Source organism: Saccopteryx bilineata, chromosome 3, assembly GCF_036850765.1.
Source record: "Saccopteryx bilineata isolate mSacBil1 chromosome 3, mSacBil1_pri_phased_curated, whole genome shotgun sequence".
NCBI classification, from domain to species: domain Eukaryota; kingdom Metazoa; phylum Chordata; class Mammalia; order Chiroptera; family Emballonuridae; genus Saccopteryx; species Saccopteryx bilineata.
Window position 1 is genome coordinate 292,362,434 of NC_089492.1, and position 22,239 is coordinate 292,384,672.

The 22,239-nt window shown below is 57.4% G+C and overlaps 3 protein-coding genes across 7 annotated transcripts in view; 2 read left to right on the forward strand and 1 right to left on the reverse strand.

The window, feature by feature from the left end:
• CFAP74 (cilia and flagella associated protein 74) overlaps window positions 1-9,161 on the forward strand; it is a 53,941-nt gene extending 44,780 nt beyond the window's left edge. For 3 of the 5 annotated variants that reach the window (XM_066265196.1, XM_066265198.1, XM_066265199.1), the window contains 14 exons: window positions 1,155-1,431; window positions 2,528-2,626; window positions 4,005-4,144; window positions 4,776-4,910; window positions 5,099-5,208; window positions 5,339-5,394; window positions 5,500-5,619; window positions 6,154-6,309; window positions 7,042-7,171; window positions 7,275-7,429; window positions 7,617-7,749; window positions 8,068-8,198; window positions 8,379-8,513; window positions 8,716-9,161. In XM_066265196.1, coding sequence (XP_066121293.1) covers window positions 1,155-1,431; window positions 2,528-2,626; window positions 4,005-4,144; window positions 4,776-4,910; window positions 5,099-5,208; window positions 5,339-5,394; window positions 5,500-5,619; window positions 6,154-6,309; window positions 7,042-7,171; window positions 7,275-7,429; window positions 7,617-7,749; window positions 8,068-8,198; window positions 8,379-8,513; window positions 8,716-8,817 — 1,879 coding nt within the window. In that variant the 3' untranslated portion in view covers window positions 8,818-9,161. Of the gene's footprint in view, window positions 1-1,154; window positions 1,432-2,527; window positions 2,627-4,004; window positions 4,145-4,775; window positions 4,911-5,098; window positions 5,209-5,338; window positions 5,395-5,499; window positions 5,620-6,095; window positions 6,310-7,041; window positions 7,172-7,274; window positions 7,430-7,616; window positions 7,750-8,067; window positions 8,199-8,378; window positions 8,514-8,715 lie in introns of those variants that run through there. The other 2 variants (XM_066265197.1, XM_066265200.1) reach the window with 2 other exon arrangements.
• Window positions 9,162-10,988: 1,827 nt separating this feature from the next.
• On the forward strand, window positions 10,989-12,834 carry TMEM52 (transmembrane protein 52). The gene is made up of 5 exons (XM_066265201.1): window positions 10,989-11,136; window positions 11,223-11,266; window positions 11,398-11,439; window positions 12,104-12,273; window positions 12,382-12,834. Exons 1-5 carry the CDS (start codon window positions 11,068-11,070, stop codon window positions 12,561-12,563), a joined length of 507 nt encoding a protein of 168 aa, XP_066121298.1. The 5' UTR covers window positions 10,989-11,067; the 3' UTR covers window positions 12,564-12,834.
• A 588-nt stretch (window positions 12,835-13,422) lies between these two features.
• Window positions 13,423-14,293, reverse strand: CALML6 (calmodulin like 6). Its single transcript, XM_066265202.1, has 4 exons — window positions 14,076-14,293; window positions 13,834-13,978; window positions 13,650-13,750; window positions 13,423-13,576 (listed from the first exon to the last, which is right to left on the reverse strand). The coding sequence occupies exons 1-4, from the start codon at window positions 14,260-14,262 to the stop codon at window positions 13,530-13,532; spliced, it is 480 nt and encodes a 159-aa protein (XP_066121299.1). The 5' UTR covers window positions 14,263-14,293; the 3' UTR covers window positions 13,423-13,529.
• Window positions 14,294-22,239: the final 7,946 nt, after the last annotated feature.

Consider the following 22,239-nt stretch of genomic DNA (forward strand, 5'->3'; position numbering starts at 1 on the left):
CCCCGGTCAGCACCCGTCCACCCACTGGAAGTGATGACTTGTCATGTGCAGTGACGACGGCATCTCATGTATGTTTTTCCCTTCAGGGTTAAGAAGAACCTCGGTGATAGATCTACTTTGACATATTTCAACATATGAACATGTTTCTGTTCCAGAAAAATGTGATAGGACAGCCATCATCCTTTAAAGCATTAAATACAGGGGTGGGCCAAAGCAGGTATATAGTGACATTGTGACATTTTTTTGAGTTAACAAGCAATTGTAATCGTCATAACCTGCATGTATGTCTTTTTCCCATAGAAACAACTGTAATCCGACTTTGGTCCACCCTTGTCTATGCAGTTAGGGTAAAATCTCCTGGGGAGAGAGCTATGGAAATAGGAGTTCAAAGGAAATGTGAAATGTAACTTTCTTGTGATTTAGACACCAAATTATATCTGTTACTCTTTATAATAGATGACTGCAGACATAAACCTGCTGTGGTAATACTTTTTTTACAGCAAGGGAGAGAAATGAGAAGCATCAACTCGTAGTTGTGGCATCTTAGTTGTTCATTGATTGCTTCTCATACATGCCTTGACTTCAGGGCTCCACTGAGCCAGTGATGACCTCTTGCTCAAGTCAGTGACCTTGGGCTTTTAGCCAGCGACCCCTGGGCTCATGTCGATGATCCCACGCTCAAGCCAGATGATCCCACACTAAAGCCAGCAACCTCAGGGTTTTGAACCTGGGACCTCAGCGTCCCAGGTCGATGCTTTATCCCCTGTGCCAGCACCGGTCAGGTCCTGTGCTTACTATACTTAAAAGAGCAATTTATCAGTTTTATTTCATTAATGTTAATAAATAGTTAACAAAATAAGCCAGGAATTACCTCCTTAGCAACTGTTTGAACTTGCAATGAAAATTTTAACTATCCACTTAAAATGTGCACAAAGATACACAGTAGTTTCAAAATTCATTAAAATCCATTAGCAGAGTAGTGAGCAACACCTGTGACCACTGCCGTCGTCATCCTCAACACCCCTGTGCGTGAGGCACCCTGCCCTTGGGCAGCTGCCTTGTCCCCACCCAGCGGCCACCTCAGCAGGCCACAGAGGGGCCCAACGCCCGCAGCCGGGCTCCCTGGCTGAATCGCCTGTGATGGTCACTTCCAGGTGCTTTACGCTGACATGCCGGGCCGTGGGTGTGCACCCACCCCTGGAGCTGTCCCACTACCAGATCAAGTTTGCAGCCACTGCCTTGTACGACACATCTGTGGCCACCCTGTACGTCATCAACTCTCACCTGAGCATGAACTCGCTGACGCACTGCGTGCCCCACATCGGCTCTGAGGACCCCTGTCCCGTGGGGCCCACATCTTTCGAGTTCCTGCTACCCCCGGACTCACCCATCACCATCTCACCCTCGGTGGGGACCGTGTTGCCGGGAAAGGTGGGTGTGGGCCCCACAGGTGGGCTGGCACCACAGCCTGGTGCCTACCTAACCAAAGCAGATGTGAGGGTCAGCCCCTCATGAGACCCAGCAAGGTCAAGAAGGCCACTGTGGCCAGTGAGTTGGGGCACCAAACACTGTCCCTACCGGCACCTGGCTGGGCTCGGGCAGTTTATTTAGTTGTGAAGGCACAGGGCATCTGCCCACTGGACTGATCCAGGGTTCTCCCCAGTCTGCTTTACCCCATAAAACAGAAAAGCAGAAAGAGCTCTCCCCCGCCCCCCTGGCCATCACAGCCTCTCTGAACTTAAGTCCTGACCTTCAAAAGTTAGGGGTAACAGCCACCACGAGACCTGTTGACAGGAACACCTTGAAGGTGCTGAGGATGAAGGGCCCCACCTGATTTCAATAAGTAGGATTATTTATTTAAAACCCCTTTTCATTAAATTTAGTAAAGACTTTTTAAGTCATGGTTTTCAAAGGAGTTATTACACTTCTGCACTTCTGTGCTCCCCTCCTCTTCTCTCCCTTCCCCTTCCCTGTATCTTCCTCAGTTGCCCTCTCTCTGCCCATCCCTCCCCTCCCTCTCTCACATCCCCCACGCATCCCACCCACCCCACCTGACATTCACTGAGCATCCTTGCCAGAATGAGCACTGCAAACCCATGATAAGAAGGGTTCTGTGGGACTCAGAACCTCCCCTTGGGACAGGCTGCTGTGCTGGTCACAGGGTAGGTCAGGATGCAGAAACTCACCCCCAATCTCCAAGGCTAAACACAAAGTTTCCTACTCACGCGTGCCTCATGGGCAGTGGGTGGGGTCCTGGTCCATCCAGGCCTCCATCATGTCCCCCCACCCATGTGGGAAGAGCGGGCTTGGTGACCATGCAGTCAGCCCACCCCAACTTCCGGGAGTGGGAGTCACGGAGACCTTCGTGGAAGGAGTATGCTTAACTGACATCCCCAAGAAGAGATGGGACGTGCAGCAAGAGTGTCAGCAGGACCTTGCGGGGGGACCCAGGGGAGCTGAGGCAGTGGGTACTGAGGTGGGCAGAGCACCAGCAGGTCCAGCTCTGCCCTTGGGTCTCTCCCCGCAGAAGTGCCTGGTTCAGGTGGCCTTCCAGCCCATACTGTCCAGAGAGCTGATCCGCCAACACGCCTTCCAGACCCTGACCAAAGATGGGGAGTTCAAGCTGGTGCGTGGGGCACTGGGAGGGGAGCATGGGGACCCGGGAGGGGCCAACTGCCTGCACACAGGCTCTAGAACAGGGGTCCCCAAACTACAGGCCGCATGTGGCCCCCTGAGGCCATTTATCCGGCCCCGTCACACTTCCGGAAGGGGCACCTCTTTCATTAGTGGTCAGTGAGAGGAGCACAGGATGCGGATGCCGCAAAGCGCAGCGTCGCTCACATACAGTATTACTTCCAGTGACGCGGGACAGAAGCGTCACGGCTGCGGAAGCGCATCATATCACTTGTTCCGGCTAGCAGTGACAAATATGGAACCGGACATTGACCATCTCATTAGCCAAAAGCAGGCCCATAGTTCCCATTGAAATACTGGTCAGTTTGTTGATTTAGATTTACTTGTTCTTTATTTTTAATATTGTATTTGTTTCCGTTTTGTTTTTTTACGTTAAAATAAGATATGTGCAGTGTGCATAGGGATTTGTTCATAGTTTTTTTTATAGTCCGGCCCAACAATGGTCTGAGGGACAGTGAACTGGCCTCTTGTGTAAAAAATTTGGGGACCCCTGCTCTAGAACAACACCCCCTCCCCGTGAGGCTGCTGACCCAGGCCCACCTGCCAGGAGCCCTGGGCAGACGTTTGCTGTTTTCAAGAGGCTATAACTTTTTCTCAGGAGGCCCCTCATTCCCCACCTTGAAAACAACACCAGGCGGGGTGGACCCCCAGAGTCGGTTTCAGGAGCAGGTGAGGCTTCCCCTTCATGAGTTTGACAACAGAAGAAGAACAGGCAAACCAGCAAAGGAGCTAGGAGTCCAGCTGCACAGCTTCTGACAGTCACTAAGAGAGCCACACACTGGCCTGAGAATGGGAACTGGAGAGAAGGGACCCGTCTCACCTAGGGTAAACCTGTCAACATTAGGCTGCCCCAAAGACCTGCAGAGGCTGCTGCAGGTGGCTGCAGGTGGACGACTGCCCAAGAGGGAGTCTGAAGGGATACACAGAGATGCCTAGGACATGGAGGGACCACGGGGCACATGCTAGTGCTCCGGGTGTTTATCTTGAGCACTCTTGCTCAGCCCCAGTTCTGGACAACTCTTCTTTCTTTGTGCCCTCTTTGTTTCATTGACCAAAGCAGACACAGGCTGGTGCACAGGCCACAGGGTCTCTGCTCTGGGGCCCCATCTCCCTTTGAACACAAACTGGTCTTTACTGCTCCAGCACCTGCCTCCTCCAGTCCTCCTGAGGGAGCCACTTGGGGTTTGGGTCCCTGCTTTCTGCACACCCATTGCCCCCCCCCAGGTGTTCAGGCACTGGGCAGCCATGGGTACCAGCCTGGCCGAGCAGAGCTCCTGGGGCAGCCCCACAGCTATCCTCTGACCTCACAGTTCCGCAAGGACATGGCCACCCCAAGGAGGGACCAGCAGAGACAATCCCTGGCTGTCACGCGGCTGCAGAACCGAGACCGACAGTTCCGGGCCTCCACGTCCCAAACACTGGAGCTGCAGATGCAGGATTTCAAGCTCAGGTGGGCCTGAGAGAAGGCTACCCTACCACTTCCCTCCATGCCCCTCCAGTGGGACCCCTGGCCCCCTAGTGGAGGCTCTCCCCCCACAGACTGCCTACACAGAGATATTTTGAGCCGTGTGACTGGAAGGCTAGGACTGATTCTTCTTCAGATATAGCTAGATCCAGGCACTGCCTTGCGGCCCCTCAGGCTTTCCCTGCCTGGGCATATGCTCACCCCATTCTGCTGGGGCCAGTGTCCCTGTGAACAACCTCATGCACTGGGGAAGATGCTGGTGCCCTGGCTCCCACATTCCCAGCTCAGCATACCCTGCCTGGCCCAGAGAGCTCAGATGGCCTGGAGTCACCTGGCAGCCCTGTACTCTTGCCTGTGGCGGCAGGAACATGCCTCTGTGGTTAGGTGCCTGTCCAGGACCCTGGAATGTGGGGAGGTCCCCACAGGAGTCAAGGAAGGGTGGGAGAGTTAGCTGGTCAGACAACACAGGTACAGCCCTCATGGGGGGGGGGCCGTGTGGCCCCAGGTCCTGGAGAGCAGGTGTGGCCTTGTGGACCTGTCTGTGGAGGGTGAGGCAGGACCTCCGGACTGCAGGGGGCAGTGTAGGCACAGGACCAGCATGCCATCTACGTTTCAGTGCCAGCGAGTACCATGCTGCCCAGGCCACCCTGACCAGGTCTTTCCCTGGAAAGTTTGACCAGTTTGTGGTCCCCTGTGTCGTTGCCAGTGGTGACATTCAAGACAGGAAGGGAACAGAACCCCTGAGCTTCAGGTACAGTGCTCTGGCCCCTGTGGGGCGTGGTCAGCCAAAAAGTCACTGTCCCTTTTCTGATACCAACCCAGATCCAAGGCCTGAGGGTGGTGAGCTGGGATGGTGGCTGGGATAGGTGGGGGCCGGGGCCATGTGCCAGGCTGGGGGAACAGGGGCACATGCCGTCAGCATGCCCTGCCCACCCCCAGTCCACACAACACCCTGTACCTGGAGCTGTGGTGTCCCGCAGTGGCACCGGCCATCGTAGTGACATCTGACAAAGGCAAGACCATCTCCAACTTTGGTGACGTTGCCGTAGGTGAGTACTGACTGGGCCCAGCACCCCCATATACCACTAACCACAAGAACCCAGACCACCCCCCCCGTACCAACTGGATTCCCATACCCACTCGGGCTGGGGCTGTGACCTGTGTCCCAACCCATTTTAGGACACCGAGGCTTAAAGAAAGTCTCCATCCAGAACATCTCCTCCGAGGATCTGACCGTATCCTTCCACGCCCAGCCCAGGGGGCTTGCCGGGGTGGGTGGGGGCCCAGGTAAGGGGCTGCAGCCCAGCCCTGTCCACCTCTCCTTGACACTGGGCCCTCAGTTGGATTTTTCTGTGCTAAACCCCAATGGCCCCTTTGTCCTGCTGAACCCTATCAGTCAGCTGACTGCGGGTGAGACTCAGGTGCTGGTGCTGTCCTTCTCTCCCCGTGAGAGCGTTCTGGTGAGTCCCAGGCCCACCCTGTGTCCCGCTCGCCACCCTGCACGCCCACTTGCCTGCCCGCCTGCCCTGTGCTGAGGCCTGCAGTGAACCCGCTGTGCCCAGGAGCCAGCCAGCCCTCCCGGGCCCTGGCTCTCAAGGGCAAGGTCAGTGCAGTCTCAGCTCCAGCCTATCATGCCCTAGCCGCTCCCAAGACAGAGCTTCCACACGTGCCTCTGGCAGATATCTGCTAAGGCAGTGGTCCCCAACCTTTGTTGAGCCACGGGCCGGTTTAATGTCAGAAAATATTATTTTCACAGACCGGCCTTTAGGGTGGGATGGATAAATATATCACGTGACCAAGACAAGTGTCAAGAGTGAGTCTTAGACGGATGTAACAGAGAGAATCTGGTCATTTTTAAAAATAAAACATCATTCAGACTTAAATATAAATAAAACTGAAATAATGTTAAGTTATTTATTCTTTCTCTACGGACTAGCACCGGTCCGTGGCCCGGGGGTTGGGGACCACTGTGCTAAGGGACGTGGTGTGTGCAGGCCCAGGAAACGCTGGACATCATCACCAAGAGAGGCACTCTCTCCCTAACCCTTGTGGGCACTGGCGTGGCGTCTGAGATCACGTGCTCCATCGAAGGGAACGTCCTCAACATGGGCTATGTGATTGCCAGAGAGTCTGTCTCCTCCAGCTTCAAGGTGAAGCACATTGCAGGAGCCCTGGTGTCTGCCCTGGCCTTCTGGGAGGGGGTTCCACCCTGCAGGGATCAGGCCTGCCTCCCCTGCCCGCCCCCCCACAGCCACCACCTCTATGGCCCTCTCCAGCAGGAGGAAGGCTGAGAAGGTCATCCCTGCACCCTTAGCGGCCCTGGCCTCCTCAGAGTGCCTGTTCCTCCTGCCTCGGGGTCTTTGCACGGCAATCTCATCTAGGCTGAGAAGGAGCTCAGCACAGGACCTGCTAGGGAGGGGGGTCGTTAGTGTGTTGACTTCCATCTGAGTTCACCCTGCTCTGTGAGCTTCCACGCTCCTGTAGGAGGTCAGGCTTTGCTCCCAGCATCCCCTCCTGCAGCCAAGGGCACACAGGTGATGGGGTCAAGCCTTCTGTAGGACACCTGCTTCCTCACCTGGCTCAGGAGGCCCTGGCAGCAAAGCCCAGAAGGAAGAGGATCCCAGGGAAGTAGTTGAGTGAGGACAGGGCACCCTCAGGAGAAGAGGGTGGAGGTGGTCAGGGAAGAAACTGGATGAGGGTGCTGGTTCAGCAGAGGGCTGGCCTAGCTGCGGAGGAGCTCAGGGGGACGGAGGCCACCAAGAGCGGCCGGCCACCCTTGAGGCACAGCTGCTCAGGCTGGTGAAACCTGGAAGAAGGGAGCAGAGCCCGGCAGCAGCCCCCCAGCCACAACAGGCAGCTGGCTGACGGGCGGGTCCCTGCAGCTGCAGAACAACTCCTCACTGCCCATCAAGTTCTTCATGCAGCTGCACAGCCTCTCCAACGCCAGGCGTGAGGAGCAGCAGCAGCTGCCGCAGTTCCTCTCCTCCCCAGCCCAGAGGACAGATGTCGTGGGTGAGCTAGTGGGCAGGGGGAGGAGAGAGGATGCGGGCGGAGGGGTCCTGGGGACGCAGAGTCCACCAGGCCCTCCCTATTCCTACCCCCATCCCCTGCACAGGCACACAGAACCACAGTGGCCAGAGCGTTTTCAGTGTGGTCCCGGTGGAGGGCGTCATGGACCCCGGCGCGGTGCAGGACTTCACCGTGACCTTCAGCCCAGACCACGAGAGCCTGTACTTCTCTGACCAGCTGCAAGTCCTGCTCTTTGAGAAGGTATGCCAACCGAGCCCAGCCCTGCCCCTCCTCCCCTGCACCTGTCCAGGCCCCCTGCCCTGCACTGTGCTGCCCTACTTAGGAGGCCCAGGGCCTACGCTTGGGGGCTCCTGACCCCACAGCTGCACCTCAGCTCTGCAGCTTGCGGATCCCCAGCATAGGGTCACAGAATGTCCCTTTGTCGCAGAAAATCTCCCAGCAGATCCTCCTAAAGGGTGCAGCCCGCGAGCACATGATGTTTGTGGAGGGCGGAGATCCGCTGGATGTGCCTGTGGAGTCCCTGACTGTGATCCCTGCCGGGGACCTGGAGCGCAGAGAGGGTAAGCCCCCTGAGGGCGGGCGGTGGTCTGAGGCCCCCGTCACGCTCCTGCCAGAGGGGCACCCACTCTGTCCCCGACTCCCTCACCAGCTGCATCCCCCCCAACAGCCTCTAACTAGACCAGGCGTCCCCAAACTATGGCCAGCGGGCCACATGTGGCCCCCTGAGGCCATTTATCCGGCCCCCCACCACACTTCCGGAAGGGGCACCTCTTTCATTGGTCATCAGTGAGAGGAGCACTGTATGTGGCAGCCCTCCAATGGTCTGAGGGACAGTGTAAAAAGTTTGGGGACCCCTGAATTAGACCCTCCATCACCAGAAGCTGAGGAGCTGAAGCCCATTCTGGTGACCTTGGACTATGTTCAGTTGGACGCTGACATTCCATCCCCACCTGCCACCCGGGAGCTGCAAGTGGGCTGCATCCGGACCACCCAGCTGTCCCCAAAGAAGGTGACCCCAGCACTGCCATAGCCCACCCTGCACCTCTGCAGTCACCCCTGCCTGGGCAGCCCCAGCCCACCTGGCCTTGCCCCTGGTAGATGTGGGGTGGGCACCCTCGCCCCGATCCCTAACCCTCTGCCTCCTGGGAGCTGTGTCTGGCCCGACCACCAGCAGCTCTGATGCCTGCAGACTGTTGAGTTCAGCATGGACAGCATCGCGTCCTTGCAGCACAAGGGCTTCACCATCGAGCCCCCCAGGGGTTCCGTGGAGCGTGGCCAGACCAAGACCATCAGCATCTCCTGGACACCACCCGCTGACTTTGATGTAGGTGCTTTGTTCTGTGGCTGGAGAACCCTGAGAAAGCCACAGACTGGGCAGGATGATACCCTGCCCAGCCAGGGAGGAAGGGGGATCAGGGGTGGGCCCTGGGCAGGTGCGGCGGGAAGTGCAGCAGTAAGACAACAGATCTGCCTGGTATCATGCCAGCTGGCTGAGTGACCCCTCCCCCCTTCTCCTGTCATTCCAGCCGGACCACCCACTCATGGTGTCAGCCCTGCTGCAGCTCAAGGGGGATGTGAAGGAGACCTACAAAGTCTTCTTTGTATCCCAGGTGTTGACTAGCCCATAAAGTCACAGGAATCTCTCTACGGAGCTCCCCCCCAGACCCTGTTGCCCATCCTCAAAGCCCTCCCATCTGTGGGCCAGGCCAAAGCACCCATGGTCCTGGGACCTGGACATCTGGTGCTGGGCAGGTCTGATCGGGCAGCCCTCTGCAGGACCCCGTGGCCAGAGCCCCCAGCTCCACAGCCCGTCTGCTTCTTGCAGCCCTGGACCTAATGAGCCCAGGGGCCAAGAGCTCCCCTTTCCTGAAACCCACACCCGGAACCAGCAATTGGGCCAGTCCTGCCCACAACCTGCTCCTACCTGAACCCTTCGGAGCCCCCAGTCCCACCAGCACCTGCCCAATGGGGGGGGGGGAAGAGCTGCCCTCACAGGTCTGTCAATAAATCTGTGTGCGTCTGTATGCAGGCATTGGTGTGGGCGTCAGTGGGTCGTTCATGGGCGAGTACAGAATGAGAGGTGGGGATGGAGCCCTGAGAGGCTACCCCCTGCACCCCTCCTCCCTCGAAGACAGATCAGTCTATAAAACAGTGAGCTCTGTCTAGAAGACTTGGAGGGGCCTCCAGGAGGGTGGTAGGTTGTACCTAGAGCATTGAGGAGAAAATTGGCAGAAGGCAGGGGAGGAGACAGGACTGGAGGTCAAACTGGTCTAGACCAGGAGAGTCCCAGCAGGAAGGAGAAGGGAGCAGGAGACTCCGAACCCCAGAGGGGGGCATAGCTCTCCTTTCTCCTCGCCAGTTCCAGGACCCTGGATGATCACAAGCAAGGAGTGAGCAAATGTCCAGGGACACACCCGGCCAAGGCCCAGGGTGAGACCAACACAAGTTTCGTTCTCCTCTTCTGAAATGAGTCCAGGCTTAGCCTTCAGGCACAACTGGCCCTGTAGAGCAGAAGCCTCTGCACCTCCCGGGCCCATGAGATGCTGCTGGGCGCTTAGGATAATGCCCCACACCCTGGCCTCTGCCTTCTGAGCAGTGGCCGGTGGGACACTGTCTCTGCAGAGCCTGCCCACCCTAGCCGCTGTGTCAGCCACAGGAAAGCATGGCAGCCTGCCCTGGGCACAAGCTTCAGGGCACCAGCCTCGAGCCCTTCGAACCTGGAAGCCAGCCAGCTCCTTACCCTTGAGCCTGTGACAGTGACTCTAGAGCAACATTTTGCAGGACTTCTGCCTGGTGGGCAGACCTAGTTTCCTTCCTACCCTTCAATTGGCAGAGAGAGAAGTCAGGGTCCTGCAGGCCCAGCCAGGCCCAGAAGGACATTCTCCCTATGGGAGTATTCCTGCTCCTCAGCAAATAGTGGGAGGGCCTGCCACACTCTTCTAAAGCCTCAATGGCCAAGGCCCTGCCTGAACTCGCTGCTAGACTTCTGCCCATCTGCCTCCCTCCCACCCCCAAGAAAATACCTGTAGAGCATGTCCTGAGTGCAGTGAAGAGAGATAGGACAGGGGTAGCTGCTCCCCCATCCAACCTGGACAAGGCACCTTTCAACACTGACCATCTCCCTTAGCCTGATCACCAAATGGCGGGGCAGAAGGCAGAGTGAGCCTAAGAGGGCGCATAGCCTGGCGAAAAGAGGGGTGAGAATGAACGAGGGGGACCGCCTGAAAGAAATTACCCCCAACCCAGCCTTCCTCAGCAGAATCGACAGTGGTCACCCCAGCCACAGAGGCCACATTCCCGAGGATGAGCATGGCTTTCCAGGCCAAATGCTCCTGGAAAGTGGTCTGCACCCCAGAACGCAGCGGGGGCCCAGAGCTGAGCTCGGATTCCAGGTGGGCCTGCCCCAGGCCAGTCTGCAGAATAAATGTCGTTTGAACAAGGCTTGCTTGGTTCGCACCAGGTCCTCGACTGTGACAGACCTTTACCTTTAGCACCGGGGTATGTGCCAGTTTGGCTACATTTGTCCTGACTGCCACTCTCCCTGGCCACAACTTCCCAGCCTGATGGCTCTAGGTCTGAGCCGAGAGTGAGACCGCCCCCCCCCCAAATCCTGAGACTGTAGGCTCGGAGGGAACCGGACTTCCAGTGGGCAGCACGTTAGGGCTGGGAGCCCGGGGCGTGGCCATGGGACAGGGCCTCCGACAGGCCAGGCGGAGCCTGCGTTTGGGGAGCCTCTGCAGGAGGCGGCTCTCACTGGGTGGAAGCTTGGAGGCAGGGTGTCGGGGCGGGGTTACCGGTCCCGGGATGGGGTTTGCGCTGGGCGGGGCCTCCATAACGCGGCGGGACAGGCGGGCTAGCGCTCCGGGTCTGCGCCGGGTATGTTTGCGGGGGCGTCGGCAGCCTGCGGGCTCCTGCACCTGCTGTTGCCCCTCCTGACGCTGTCGCAGGTGGGTCGCCGGGTGCTCGGCTTGGGTTGCGCGGGGTGGATCTGCACTCGGCGCGCCCCAGCCCGAGCTCACCCCTGTCCCCACAGGTGGCGCTGGGCTTCTCGGACAGCAGTTGCGACCCCTCGGACCAGTAAGTCGCGGGGGGGGGGGGGCCGGGGGCAGGCGGGGAGCGGGGACTGGGCCCCGCCCTTTGGGGTGGCTGGGGCGGAGCAGTCGGCTGGACCTGTGTCCGGCTTGCTCCAAGTACCGCCTTCGTCGCAGGTGCCCGCCCCAGGCCCGCTGGAGCAGCCTGTGGCACGTGGGGTAAGTGGAGGTCGCTGGTGCGGAGCCCGGGCCAACGGTTCTCCTTGGGGCCAAGCCCACCAGATTCCCACACAGCCTGGCTCCACCGCTGAGGAGCAGCCGGCACTGCCCCCATACCGGGCGCTGGCGGTAAGGCTCCAAAGCCCCCACGCAGCCTGGAAGGCCGACCCCAGCCTCCGGCCCCCAACAACAGGGGCCTTCTCCCTCCTGGGTCCTGCCCCAGCCCCACGCAGCTCTGAGAACCCCTAGCTTTAGGCCGGCTTCCCCTTCATCGCCTGCTTGCACACCTCCCACTCTCTCCCTCTGTCCTCTCCTGCGGGAGGCCCCTGTGAACATGGTTATTGGTCTGGGAATAGGACTGTGCCATTGGCCCAGGACAGTGTGTCCTAGGAGTAAGCCCAAGGCCATTTGTGGCCAGTCCTGGAGAGACAGCCAGGACCCACACCAGGAGGCCAGGGCTGGCCAGCTCCTCAGGCCCAATTCTAGCCAGGAAGGAGGTAGCTATCTTGCCTGGAGACACATTCTCCAGGACTGGGTGTTTGTGTTTTTTGTTTTTTTTATCCTGTCCACTTTTTTGTCTTGCATGGTTGGGCCGCCCAGGAAGCAGGTCCCTAGTGGCTGGGGGTTCGTCCAGCGGTAGAGTCTCTTACTCCTTCTTGCCCAGGCTTATCCTGCTCGCTGTCCTCCTCCTGCTGCTGTGTGGGGTGACGGCCAGCTGTGTCCGGTTCTGCTGCCTCCGGAAGCGAGCACACGCCCAGCCATCAGCACCGCAGCCTTGCGACCTGACACTCATCCCTGTGGATAGCGACAGCCCCGTGCACAGCACTGTGACCTGTGAGTACCTGCCTACCTCCCCGGGTGGCCCACTTGCTTGCATGGAGGGGTGTTGGGGGCGGGGGTGGACCAGACCCAACCCCACAAACACACTCTGGTTCCCTGCAGCCTACAGCTCTGTACAGCACACCCTGTACATGCGGCTGCCTCTACCCTTTGGGGAGCTGGACCTCGACTCCATGACCCCTCCCGCCTACAGCCTGTATGCCCTGGAGCTGCCGCCATCCTACGATGAGGCCGTCAAGATGGCCAAACCCAGACAGGATGAGCTGCCCCCCTCAGTAGACTAGCCCCCTCCCCGGGCCCTCAGGCCCAGAGAACCGTCCAAGGCCTCAGGAGCTGAGCCTTAAAGCCCAGCACCACCAGCTGTAGCCCTGGTGCCCCCCCTGCAAGGAGGTGGGAGAGCTCTCCTGAGCTCCTAGTGCCACCAGCCCACCTCATGCTCACAGGAGAACCCCTACCCAGCCTCACCATCCTTCCCCTTCAGAGGGCCAGGCATCCAGCACACTGCTGCAGCCCTGGCCTCATTGCTGTGCAACACCAGGTGTATGGGTACATGCACACACACAGGTTGCTACATCCAGCCCCAATCCCTGGCCCGGTTTCAGCAGGCCCTCTGCCTAGGGCAGTGGTCAGCAAACTCATTAGTCAACAGAGCCAAATATCAATGGTACAACAATTGAAATTTCTTTTGAGAGCCAAATTTTTTAAACTTAAACTATATAGGTAGGTACATTGTTATTAACTTAATTAGGGTACTCCTAAGCTGGCCTTTGCTAAAAATGTCCTCAATCTGATTGAGCTGCATGTGGCTCGCAAGCCGTGGTTTGCCGATCACTGGCCTAGGGGAAGCCCCGGAGGTCTAAGCCTCCACAGCTTTTCGGAGAGAATAAAATTTGTATCTAAGTGGTGTCTGCCTATGGGTAAGGGCTCCGGGAGGGGCCCTGGTGTAACCGCCCCTAGTGCAGACAGACAGGGTGAGAGTGCTTGGGTTCAACCTGTGCCCAAGGCTCCCCTTCAGCTACTGTTGTGAGTAGCAGCAGGTGTCACAGCAGAAGTGACAGGCTCTGTGCTACGGGTGACTGGAAAACCCTCTCCTTTCTCCAAACCCACGTATTTGACAGGCCAGGACAATGAAGCACACATGAATCTGGCAGGAGCGTTTATTGGCCACATTGCTGGGCTGGGCTGGGCTGGGGTTGGGCAGGCAGCGGCTCCTTGGTTGGGCAGGCCTCTCACAGCCAAAACAGCTGCTCCTACTGGACCAGCTTGAAGGACTCTCCGGTCATCATGGCCACGAACTCTAAGAACAGAGGGACAGGTCAGCAGCCCAGCCTGGACTGGCTGTGGGCTTCTGGGCCCCATCCCTCACTCACCCTCGTAGTCAATGGTCCCGTCCCCATCCTTGTCTGCCTCTTTCATCATCTGTTCAGCCTCCACCTCATTGAGGGGCTCACCCGCATTCATAAGCACATACCTGCGGGACCCCCCACCCCGCGTACTGAGTGGCAGCCCGTAGGGCACCTCCTGCCCTCGCCTACCCACGGGCCCTGGCCCTACTTGAGTGTGTCCCAGTCGATGTAGCCCTTGCCCTCCTTGTCGAAGACTTGGAAAGCCGCCCTCAGTTCACCCTCCTGGTTCTGGGATTTCTCCCAGTAAATCCCCATCAGGGCCAGGAAGCTGTCACAGTTGAAGAAGCCTTTGTCTGCAGGGAGCAAGGGGCAAGATGGGCCCATATGAGGGGTAGGGCGCGACCCCTCCCTCTCACACAGTCAGTCCCCCAAGTCCCCGCACGGCCTCACTGTCTCGGTCCACGTCCTTGGCCATGGAAGTCAGCTCGCTCTTGGTGGGGTTGATGCCCAGCAGGCTCATGAGCCGCTCCAGCTCACCCGTCTTCACCTCCCCATTGCCTTCCTCGTCAAACATCTCAAAGATCCCCTTGTACTCCTTGATCTGCTCAGCTGTCAGGCGCTCTGTCTGTGGGGACATGGGGCGATGTCGGCCAGCTCCACCCGGGCCCTCTGCTTCTCAGTCCTGGGGAAGTGGGAGGCCTCAGGACATGTGGCACAAGGCACCCTTCAGGATCTGTGGTTTCAGAAAGAGGTCCCCAACCCGGAGCCAGCTCCCGGACAAGAGGGAACAAGGGGAGGGTCTCGAGGAATGAGCAGGACTCTGCCAGGCAGCTTTAAAGGGGAAGGGCACTGGAGGCAGGGCCAGGTGTGGGGTGCCAGGTGCACAGGAGCCTGACACGGGCCAGCCATGTGAAGGGGCAGTCGGGGCTGCAGGGCAGAGGAGCCACGCAGTGAACACAAGGTGAGACCTGGTGGAGGACACCCTTGACCGATGTGGGGAGGCCAAGGTGAAGGCTCCAGGGCAAGAGGCTTCCAGACCTGCACACATTCAGGGCCTGGGGGGACAACCTGTTCCAACATCCCTGGGGGATAGTCCAGCCCCTGGCCTCATCTGCCTGCCACCACCATGGCAGCTTTCAGAAAGGGCTGCTCCATTCCAGCCCTGCTCCCTGCCCTCTCTGTCCAGCCTTGCTGAACTTCTTCAGGTTCCCAGAGAGACCCTTGTGGCTTCAGGCCCCAGACATCCTTCTGCTTGGAGGCCCTACCCGTCTTCTGTGCCCTGGGCATTGCTCTCAGCCCTGTTCTACCACCCAGCAGTCCATAGTTGAGAACAGCCTTACCATGCCTGTGGCCGGTGAGAGGATTCCACACAGTGTCACTAGAGCTGCTGTGGGCAAAGCACAAGGAGCAGAGGTGGCAGCCACGTTTTAGCTGGGCCCAGCTGCCTGGGGTCCCTGGGGTCTAGATTCCAAGAGCCTTTTATGGCCAGAAGATCCTGCCGGCCCTCTTTCAGGGACAGGCTTGGCCCTTCCCCACACGGTCCTTTCCTGGCCCTCATGAGCCTGGGTATCCCCTCACCCAGAAACACCCCTCAGACCTGGGTCCCAGCCAAGGTCCCCACCAGCCTCAGCCCTTCTGGGGCCACAGCAAGGATGGACACTTTGGGCTGAGGGCAGGAGAGGGGCTGTACCCTCTTCACCATAGCAAACCTCCTCCCCATCTGCAGCAGGACCCTCACGGTGGACATCATCACTTATTTGTGAGGGTTCTTGTTGGGTGCCCACCCCAGTCAGGTATCATCCTCACGTCCACGTGTGCCCAGCGCCCGGCCATTGCCAACACCTTGCAGATTCTCTAAAGACAGGTGAGGGTGTGTATGTTTCTCCTGCCCCTGGTGAGTATAGCAGGGGTGGGAGTGCGGGTGGCACAGTCCAAAAGGAGACAGTTTCATATGGCTAGGGGTAAGGGGACAGAACAGATAGGATCAGGGGGCCAGACTGGCCACCAGGAGGCCAGGCCAGGTTTCCTCTGGGCAGTCAGGCGCTATTCTGGGGTTTCTCAGGGAAACCTGACCTCCCTTCCACTAAGAACAGCAAAGCTGGCTCCCAAGGGAGCTGGATGCCAGGCTGCTTAGTAACAAGATGCCACAGTTGCACACACACCTGCCTATGTATGCTCAGCCCTCAGACATAGGCACTCACCTCTCCCCAACCTGGGGCTCCTGCTTCCCCCAGGTACTGAGCACAAGACCTGCTGAGGGGGGCTGCTCCCACCCTTCTTCAGTTCTTGTCACCAGGGATAGTCACAGATGGGGGGGGCACCTAATTCCCATCAGACCCCCACCACCACTGTGTGTGGTCCCCAGAGTCCCATCTGCGCGCGCGCACATGCACACACACACACACACCTGTCCCGGCCTGTGGCCACCTGATGAATCAGAGCAGTGAACCATGCCCTGGCCCTCCAACCCCCACCCCGCCCCTGCCCCACACTGGCTCCAGCCTCCAGAATAGCTAAAGCCACAGGGACGCTGCCCACTGAGGCCTAGGCCAGCTGCTGAAGCTGCAAGATTTGTGCTGACAGGGACAGGATGGCTCCAGCAGGCACCAGGCCATCAGGCAGCTAGCTGGGGGCTGGAGGAGAAGTCTGCTCTTGGTCCCCTCCCTTCTGACAGTGAGAAGACTTTCCCACTCCTCTCCCTTGAACATGGCAAATGACAAGAATCAGAAGCGAAACACCATTTCAGTGAAACTCGTCACATCCAAACGTCCCAACCACAGTATGTGGAGAAAACAGTCGAGGGGATGCCAGCCCAGTGGAGGGAGGAAGCCCGAGGGCCTGAGGAGACTTGGGGGTGGGGGGAGGATAAGTAACTTCATGTCACTCTAACTAGGCTCCGGTGCCCAGATGTTGTTTGGACCCTAATCTACAGCTAGTTGTGAAGATTTTTTTCACATTTATTGATTACAGTGGTGAGATTTGCATAAAGTGTTACTCTAAGAAGGAAGTAAAATTTATTGCATATCAATTACATACCACAATCTTTTTGCTAGTTTTTTATTATTTGTGATAAAAAAACACATTACATAAAATTTCTTTTTATTTTATTGATTTGAGAGAGAAAGAGGAGACAGAAACATCAATCTGTTTCTGACCAGGAATCAAACCAGCAACCTCTGCACATTGGTACAATGCTCCAACCGAGCTACCGTCCGGACCATTTCTGCATGCACTTCTCGGGGACGTTAAGAACATTCACGATGTTGTACAGCCATCACTACCATCCTCTCCAGAACTTTCCATCTTCTCAATCTGAAACTCTCCCCATTAAACACTCACACCCACCCCCTTCCCCAGCCTCCACACCACCATCTACTCTGTCTCTATGGACCTGACCCCTCCAGGGACCTCCTATGGATGAAATCACGCAGCATTTGTCCTGTGTCTGGCTTATTTCACGGAACACAATGTCCTCAAGGTCCATCCACGCAGCAGGTGTCAAATCTCTTTTTTTAAGGCTGCTTAATAACTAACTACACTGTATGTTGTATTAGGGCTCTCCACAGAAAGACAACCCATTATATATAGATTTTATTATCATAGAGAATTAGCTCACGTGATTACGGGGGCCAAGAAGCCTCAGGAGGTGCCAGCTACAGCAAGAGGCCCAGGAGAGCAGGTGGTGTCCAGTGTGAAGCCGCAGAGCAAGGAGCGCAGAGGTCCGAGGGCAGGAGAAGACGGACGTCCCAGCTCAGGCAGAGAGCAAGCCGGACCTTCCTGTTCCATTCGGGCCCTCCAGATCTGGATGATGTCCATCCTGTTCATTCTCAGCCTGCAGATTCAAAAGACATCACAGACATGCCATTCCCTCTGGGGTCATACGGTGCCGCCTTTTGGCCGGCATCCGGCTCCGCCCCTTTTCTCGCCCCGCCTCCGGCCCATCACTCAGCCCCGCCCCGTCACCCAGCCACTCCCCTGGCTCATCACTTGGCCCCGCCCCATCGAACAGCCCCGCCCCGTCAACCAGCTACACCGCTGGCCCATCACTCGGCTCCGCCCCGTCATTTAGCCATACCCCCGGCCCACCACTCGGCCCCGCCCCGTTATCCAGCCCCGCCCCCGGTTCGTCGCTCGGCCCCGCCCCGTCAACCGGCCCCGCCCCGTCACTCGGCCCTGCCTCTGGCCCTTCTCGTGATCCCACAAACTGCACAACATTCGGCCCATCTAATCACTCGTCCGAACCCGTCCCCGTCGCCCGGCCTCGCCCCAAAACCACTCGACTCCACCCCTCTTGGTCCCGCCTCACCCCTCAACCCCAGCCCGGAAGCGGCCACTCCGCGCGTCTGCACCAGGTGGCGCTCGCGGGCCGCGCGAGGCCGAGTGGGGCGGGGCGGGGCGGGGCGTCGGGCGACAGCAGTTCCGGGTCCGCGGCGTTTGAGGTCCGCCTTATTGGTGGAATTGGGCGGGGTCTCCGTCCGGGCTCGCCTTCCTGGGCCGCCTTCGGTCACTCGTTTCAGAAACCCGCCATCCATTTGGCTCTATGGGGGAGCGTCTGGGCGGGGCGTGAATATGTCCCGAGTTCGATCCCGGTCAGGGCAAACGAGAGATGTGGCCATCTGCTTCTCTTCCCCTCCCTCTTCCCCTTCTCTCTCTCCCTCTCTCCCGCTCTCGCAGTGGCTCCATTGGTTCGAGAGTCCGCCCAGGCGCTGAGGATAGCGCGGTGGTCCAAGCGTCCACCCAAGATGGGGGTTGCCCGGTGGATCCCAGTCCCGGTGCATGCAACAGTCTGTCTCCCCTCCTCTCACTTAGAAAATATATCTGCCCTCCAAGCCTCCCTTTTGGGTTCTCACAGTTGCTAGGACAAAAATAGGTGTAAATGTCCCTTTCATTATCCTGTAAAGCAGATGACAGCTCTACCTGCCAATCACATCAAGCCAGATAGTGGAGGCAGAGGGAGTCCACTGCACAAATGTGGAGCTCTTCCCTAACTGTCCCACCTGCAGGGAAGCCCCGAGGCAGACAACACTTTGTGCCAGGCAGACCCCGTACATAGCAGGGCACAGACAAGCACTGCACTGGAGATGGCCCTGCCACAGGGGCCTGTGCATGACCAGGTGCTTCCTCTGCTCAGTCCAGGCCCCAGGACCGCACAACTGACTCGCGGCACCCCTGTGCCCTACCCCCTTGCTCCTCCATGGAGCTCGGGGACTTTCATATATTCATGGCTCTTCTTTTCCTTAGTCTTGTTTAAACCTGACAACAAGGTCATTTTGTCCAAATGCTAAAATAGGTTTTAGCCCCTGGCCAGTTGGCTCAGTGGTAGAGCATCAGCCCTGTGTGTGGAAGTCCTGGGTTTGATTCCCAATCAGAGCACACAGGAAAAGCACGCATCTGCTTCTCCACCCCTATCCCTCTCACTTCTCTCTCTCTCTCTCTCTCTCTCTCTTTCCCCCTCCTACAGCCATAGCTCAAACCCAGACGCTGAAGATGGCTCCATGGCCTCCATCTCAGGCACTAGGAAGAGCTTGGTTGCTGAGCAATGAAGCAATGCCCCAGATGAGCAGAGCATTGCCCCCTAATGGGCTTGCTGGGTGGATCCCAGTTGAGGCACATGCAGGAGTCTGTCTCTGTGCTTCCCCTCCGCTCACTGAATTTTTTTTTTAATACAAAAAAACAAAAGTTAGAAGAAGTTTTAAATGCATAAAGAACCTCAGACTTCTCTGCAACCCCCATGGGCCCATGGTCAGTAGCACCAGGCATAAGTAAGGGGACATGCGTGGCCCTGGCCTCAGCAGTGTGCCAGGTGGCACATTGACAGGTTAAACCCACAGCCTCTGGTCTTCTGTTGGGGCTTCCTCCCATGGTCTCTCTCAGAGGTCTTCACATCTTAGTACCCACCCAAGATTTGACACACGTCCCCAACCCCAGCCATCAGGGACTTTTGGAAGGGTAATGGGTCAGGACAGACAGGCCCTTAGAAGTCTAGTCTTGCTGGCTGAGCCACCCCTGGGGGACCCCAGGGCAGGCCTGTGGATGAGCAGATGCACAAGGGAACATAGCAGGCACAGTCCCAGATTGACGTCACAGGGAAAGCTCCAGGGCCCCTGGCCCCAGGCAGCACTCCTGTGGGCCCCAACAGCTGGCTTCCAAAACACCCACAGCCTGCTGGCCCAGACACCCAGAAGGGGTCAGGGCTGCTTCAGGCTCCACCCAGCACCCCTGATGCTTGGGGTCCCAGCCCACCACTTCCTCCTTCACCTCTGGGCCTCAGTCCCACGGGGCCTCTTAGACCACCACCCTCTGACTCTACCCTCTCTAAGACCCCTGGGCCAGGCCCTGCCTTGCCTCTTGTTGCTCTTTCCTGGCACACCTTGCATCACCCCCCAGGTGGCAGGTAGGCTGGGCCTCAGGGCCAGGATTCCTGACAAACAACTCTCAAGCCCTGGGGCACACCTGGAGATGAAGCCAACTGCACCTTCCAGATCGAGGTCTCCTATGGAGGACCTGCAGTACTAAATGCCCGGGGGCTGGGGTTTGGGGAGAGTGCAGGAGACTCTGGGGCCTGGATGGCCCTGAAGGAGGGCAGCTGCTGTCCCCCTAACTCTGTCTGCCCCAGGGCACTTGCTGTGATGCCCCTCCCAACTTGGAGCAGAGCCTGGTGGCTGAGGTAGGGGGGGGGGGCAGGTAACACAGGGACCCAGTAACACCACCCCCCTGCTGTCCCTCCTGACAGACATCCCTACCCAGCTACCCGGCACCCATCTCTGCTTCAGAAGGTGGCTGAAGGTGCTAGGCTGCCCCTAGGTCTTAACAAGCTGTAGTCAGTCACACATGGGGCAGAAGGAAGATCGAAGAGCAGGCAGGAGGGTCCAGGTTAGGGGAAGGAGGACACCCAGGGTGAGGGGCCAGATCCTCCCCTTCAGGCTGAACAGTGTCCCCAGGTGCTGAACAGAAGTAAGGGGGCCCAGTGAGATCGAATGGAGGGAGCCCTTCAGAAGAAAGACCCCACACACACACACCTATGCCACCAACAGCCAACGGTGGTCACCTCTATTCAGAATCTGCTCCAGGTTCTGCCCACCCTGGGTGAGGAGAGGGTCTCTGCTCTGTGAACAGCCTAAACCAGGGGACCACTAAATATAAAGGCACTGCCCAGATGTGAAAGAAGGTAGCTGCGTGGGAGTGAGGCAGTTACTCTGTTGGAGGCTCCAGCAGGGAGGAGCACTAGGGTGGAGGTGGGTGACAGGAAGGGCCCCCCTCCTTTCTTCTGAGGTGCCCCCAGGCCCAGTATTCAAGGCCCCGGCCCTGTCCTGCCTCCTGGCACGTTTATACACAAGCAACCACCATCTCAGGCTGGCTCTAACCCCCTGCAGCTGGTGGTGCCTGATGTCCTGGCCACGTGACCCTGTGGGAGTTCAGAACCAGCCACCCCAAGATATGGATTAGTGATGGGGACATAAAAAAAATGCCCAAACCTGTAGAGAATTTTTATGAGTTTATCTGAACCACACTGAAAATAATTGCTAGGAAGCAAAATCTCAAGGGATTGAGAAAATGCTCCAGAGAATGATATCTTTGCAGCGTGTTTTATACTTGAGACTCAAAGGACAAGATGTAAAGGGGGGGCAGTTTAGATGAAATCTACTTGTGGTAGATTAAGGGGGCTGGAGAAAGCAAAGTGAGGGAGAGCTCTGGTACTGGATAAAGGGTGAAACGAAGACACATACTTCTTTTACATTGATGGGATCAGGACGGTTAACGTTTACAGCAGTGGTCCCCAACCTTTTTTGGGCCATGGACCAGTTTAATGTCTGAAAATATTTTCACGGACTGGCCTTTATTTAGGGTGGGATGGATAAATGTATCACGTGACTGAGACAAGCGTCAAGAGTGAGTCTTAGATGAATGTAACAGAGGGAATCTGGTCATTTTTTAAAAATAAAACATCATTCAGACTTAAATATAAATAAAATGAAAATAATGTAAGTTATTTATTCTTTCTCTGAGGACCGGTACCAAATGGCCCACAGACCGCTACCGGTCGGTCCGTGGCCCAGGGGTTGGGGACCACTGATTTACAGCACGGAGAAGGTGCGCAGGGGACAAGATAACAGTGAGGGGTCTGTGTCTCATACTCTGGTGCATGGGTGTGCCCTGAGGGGTTTGGAAATATTACTCTGACATTTCAAAGTTATGTTATCTTAGATACAAAAAGACCTTAGGCTCACTTAACTATGTTAAAGATTGACCTTTGTCAAGGAACCTATAGGCCGAGGATGTGACACCTGCCATGACTGCATTTTGTTAGGAAAAAACACTTTTTTAAGTGAAAGGAGGGGAGAGAGACAGATCCATCCGGCAACCCCTATCTGAGGCTGATGCTCAGATGCTTGAATCAACGCTGAGCTATTCTGTGAGAGAGGAAGAGAGAGAGAAGCTGGAGAGGGTGGGGGAGAGAAGCAAATGATCACTTCTCGTGTGTGCCCTGAACCGGGATCAAACCTGGACACTATATGCCAGGTTGACGCTCTATCCAATGAGCGAACCGGCCAGGGCCAGAACTTTTTAAAAATTGATTTTAGAGAAAGAGAGGAAGGGGGAGAGAGAGAGAGAA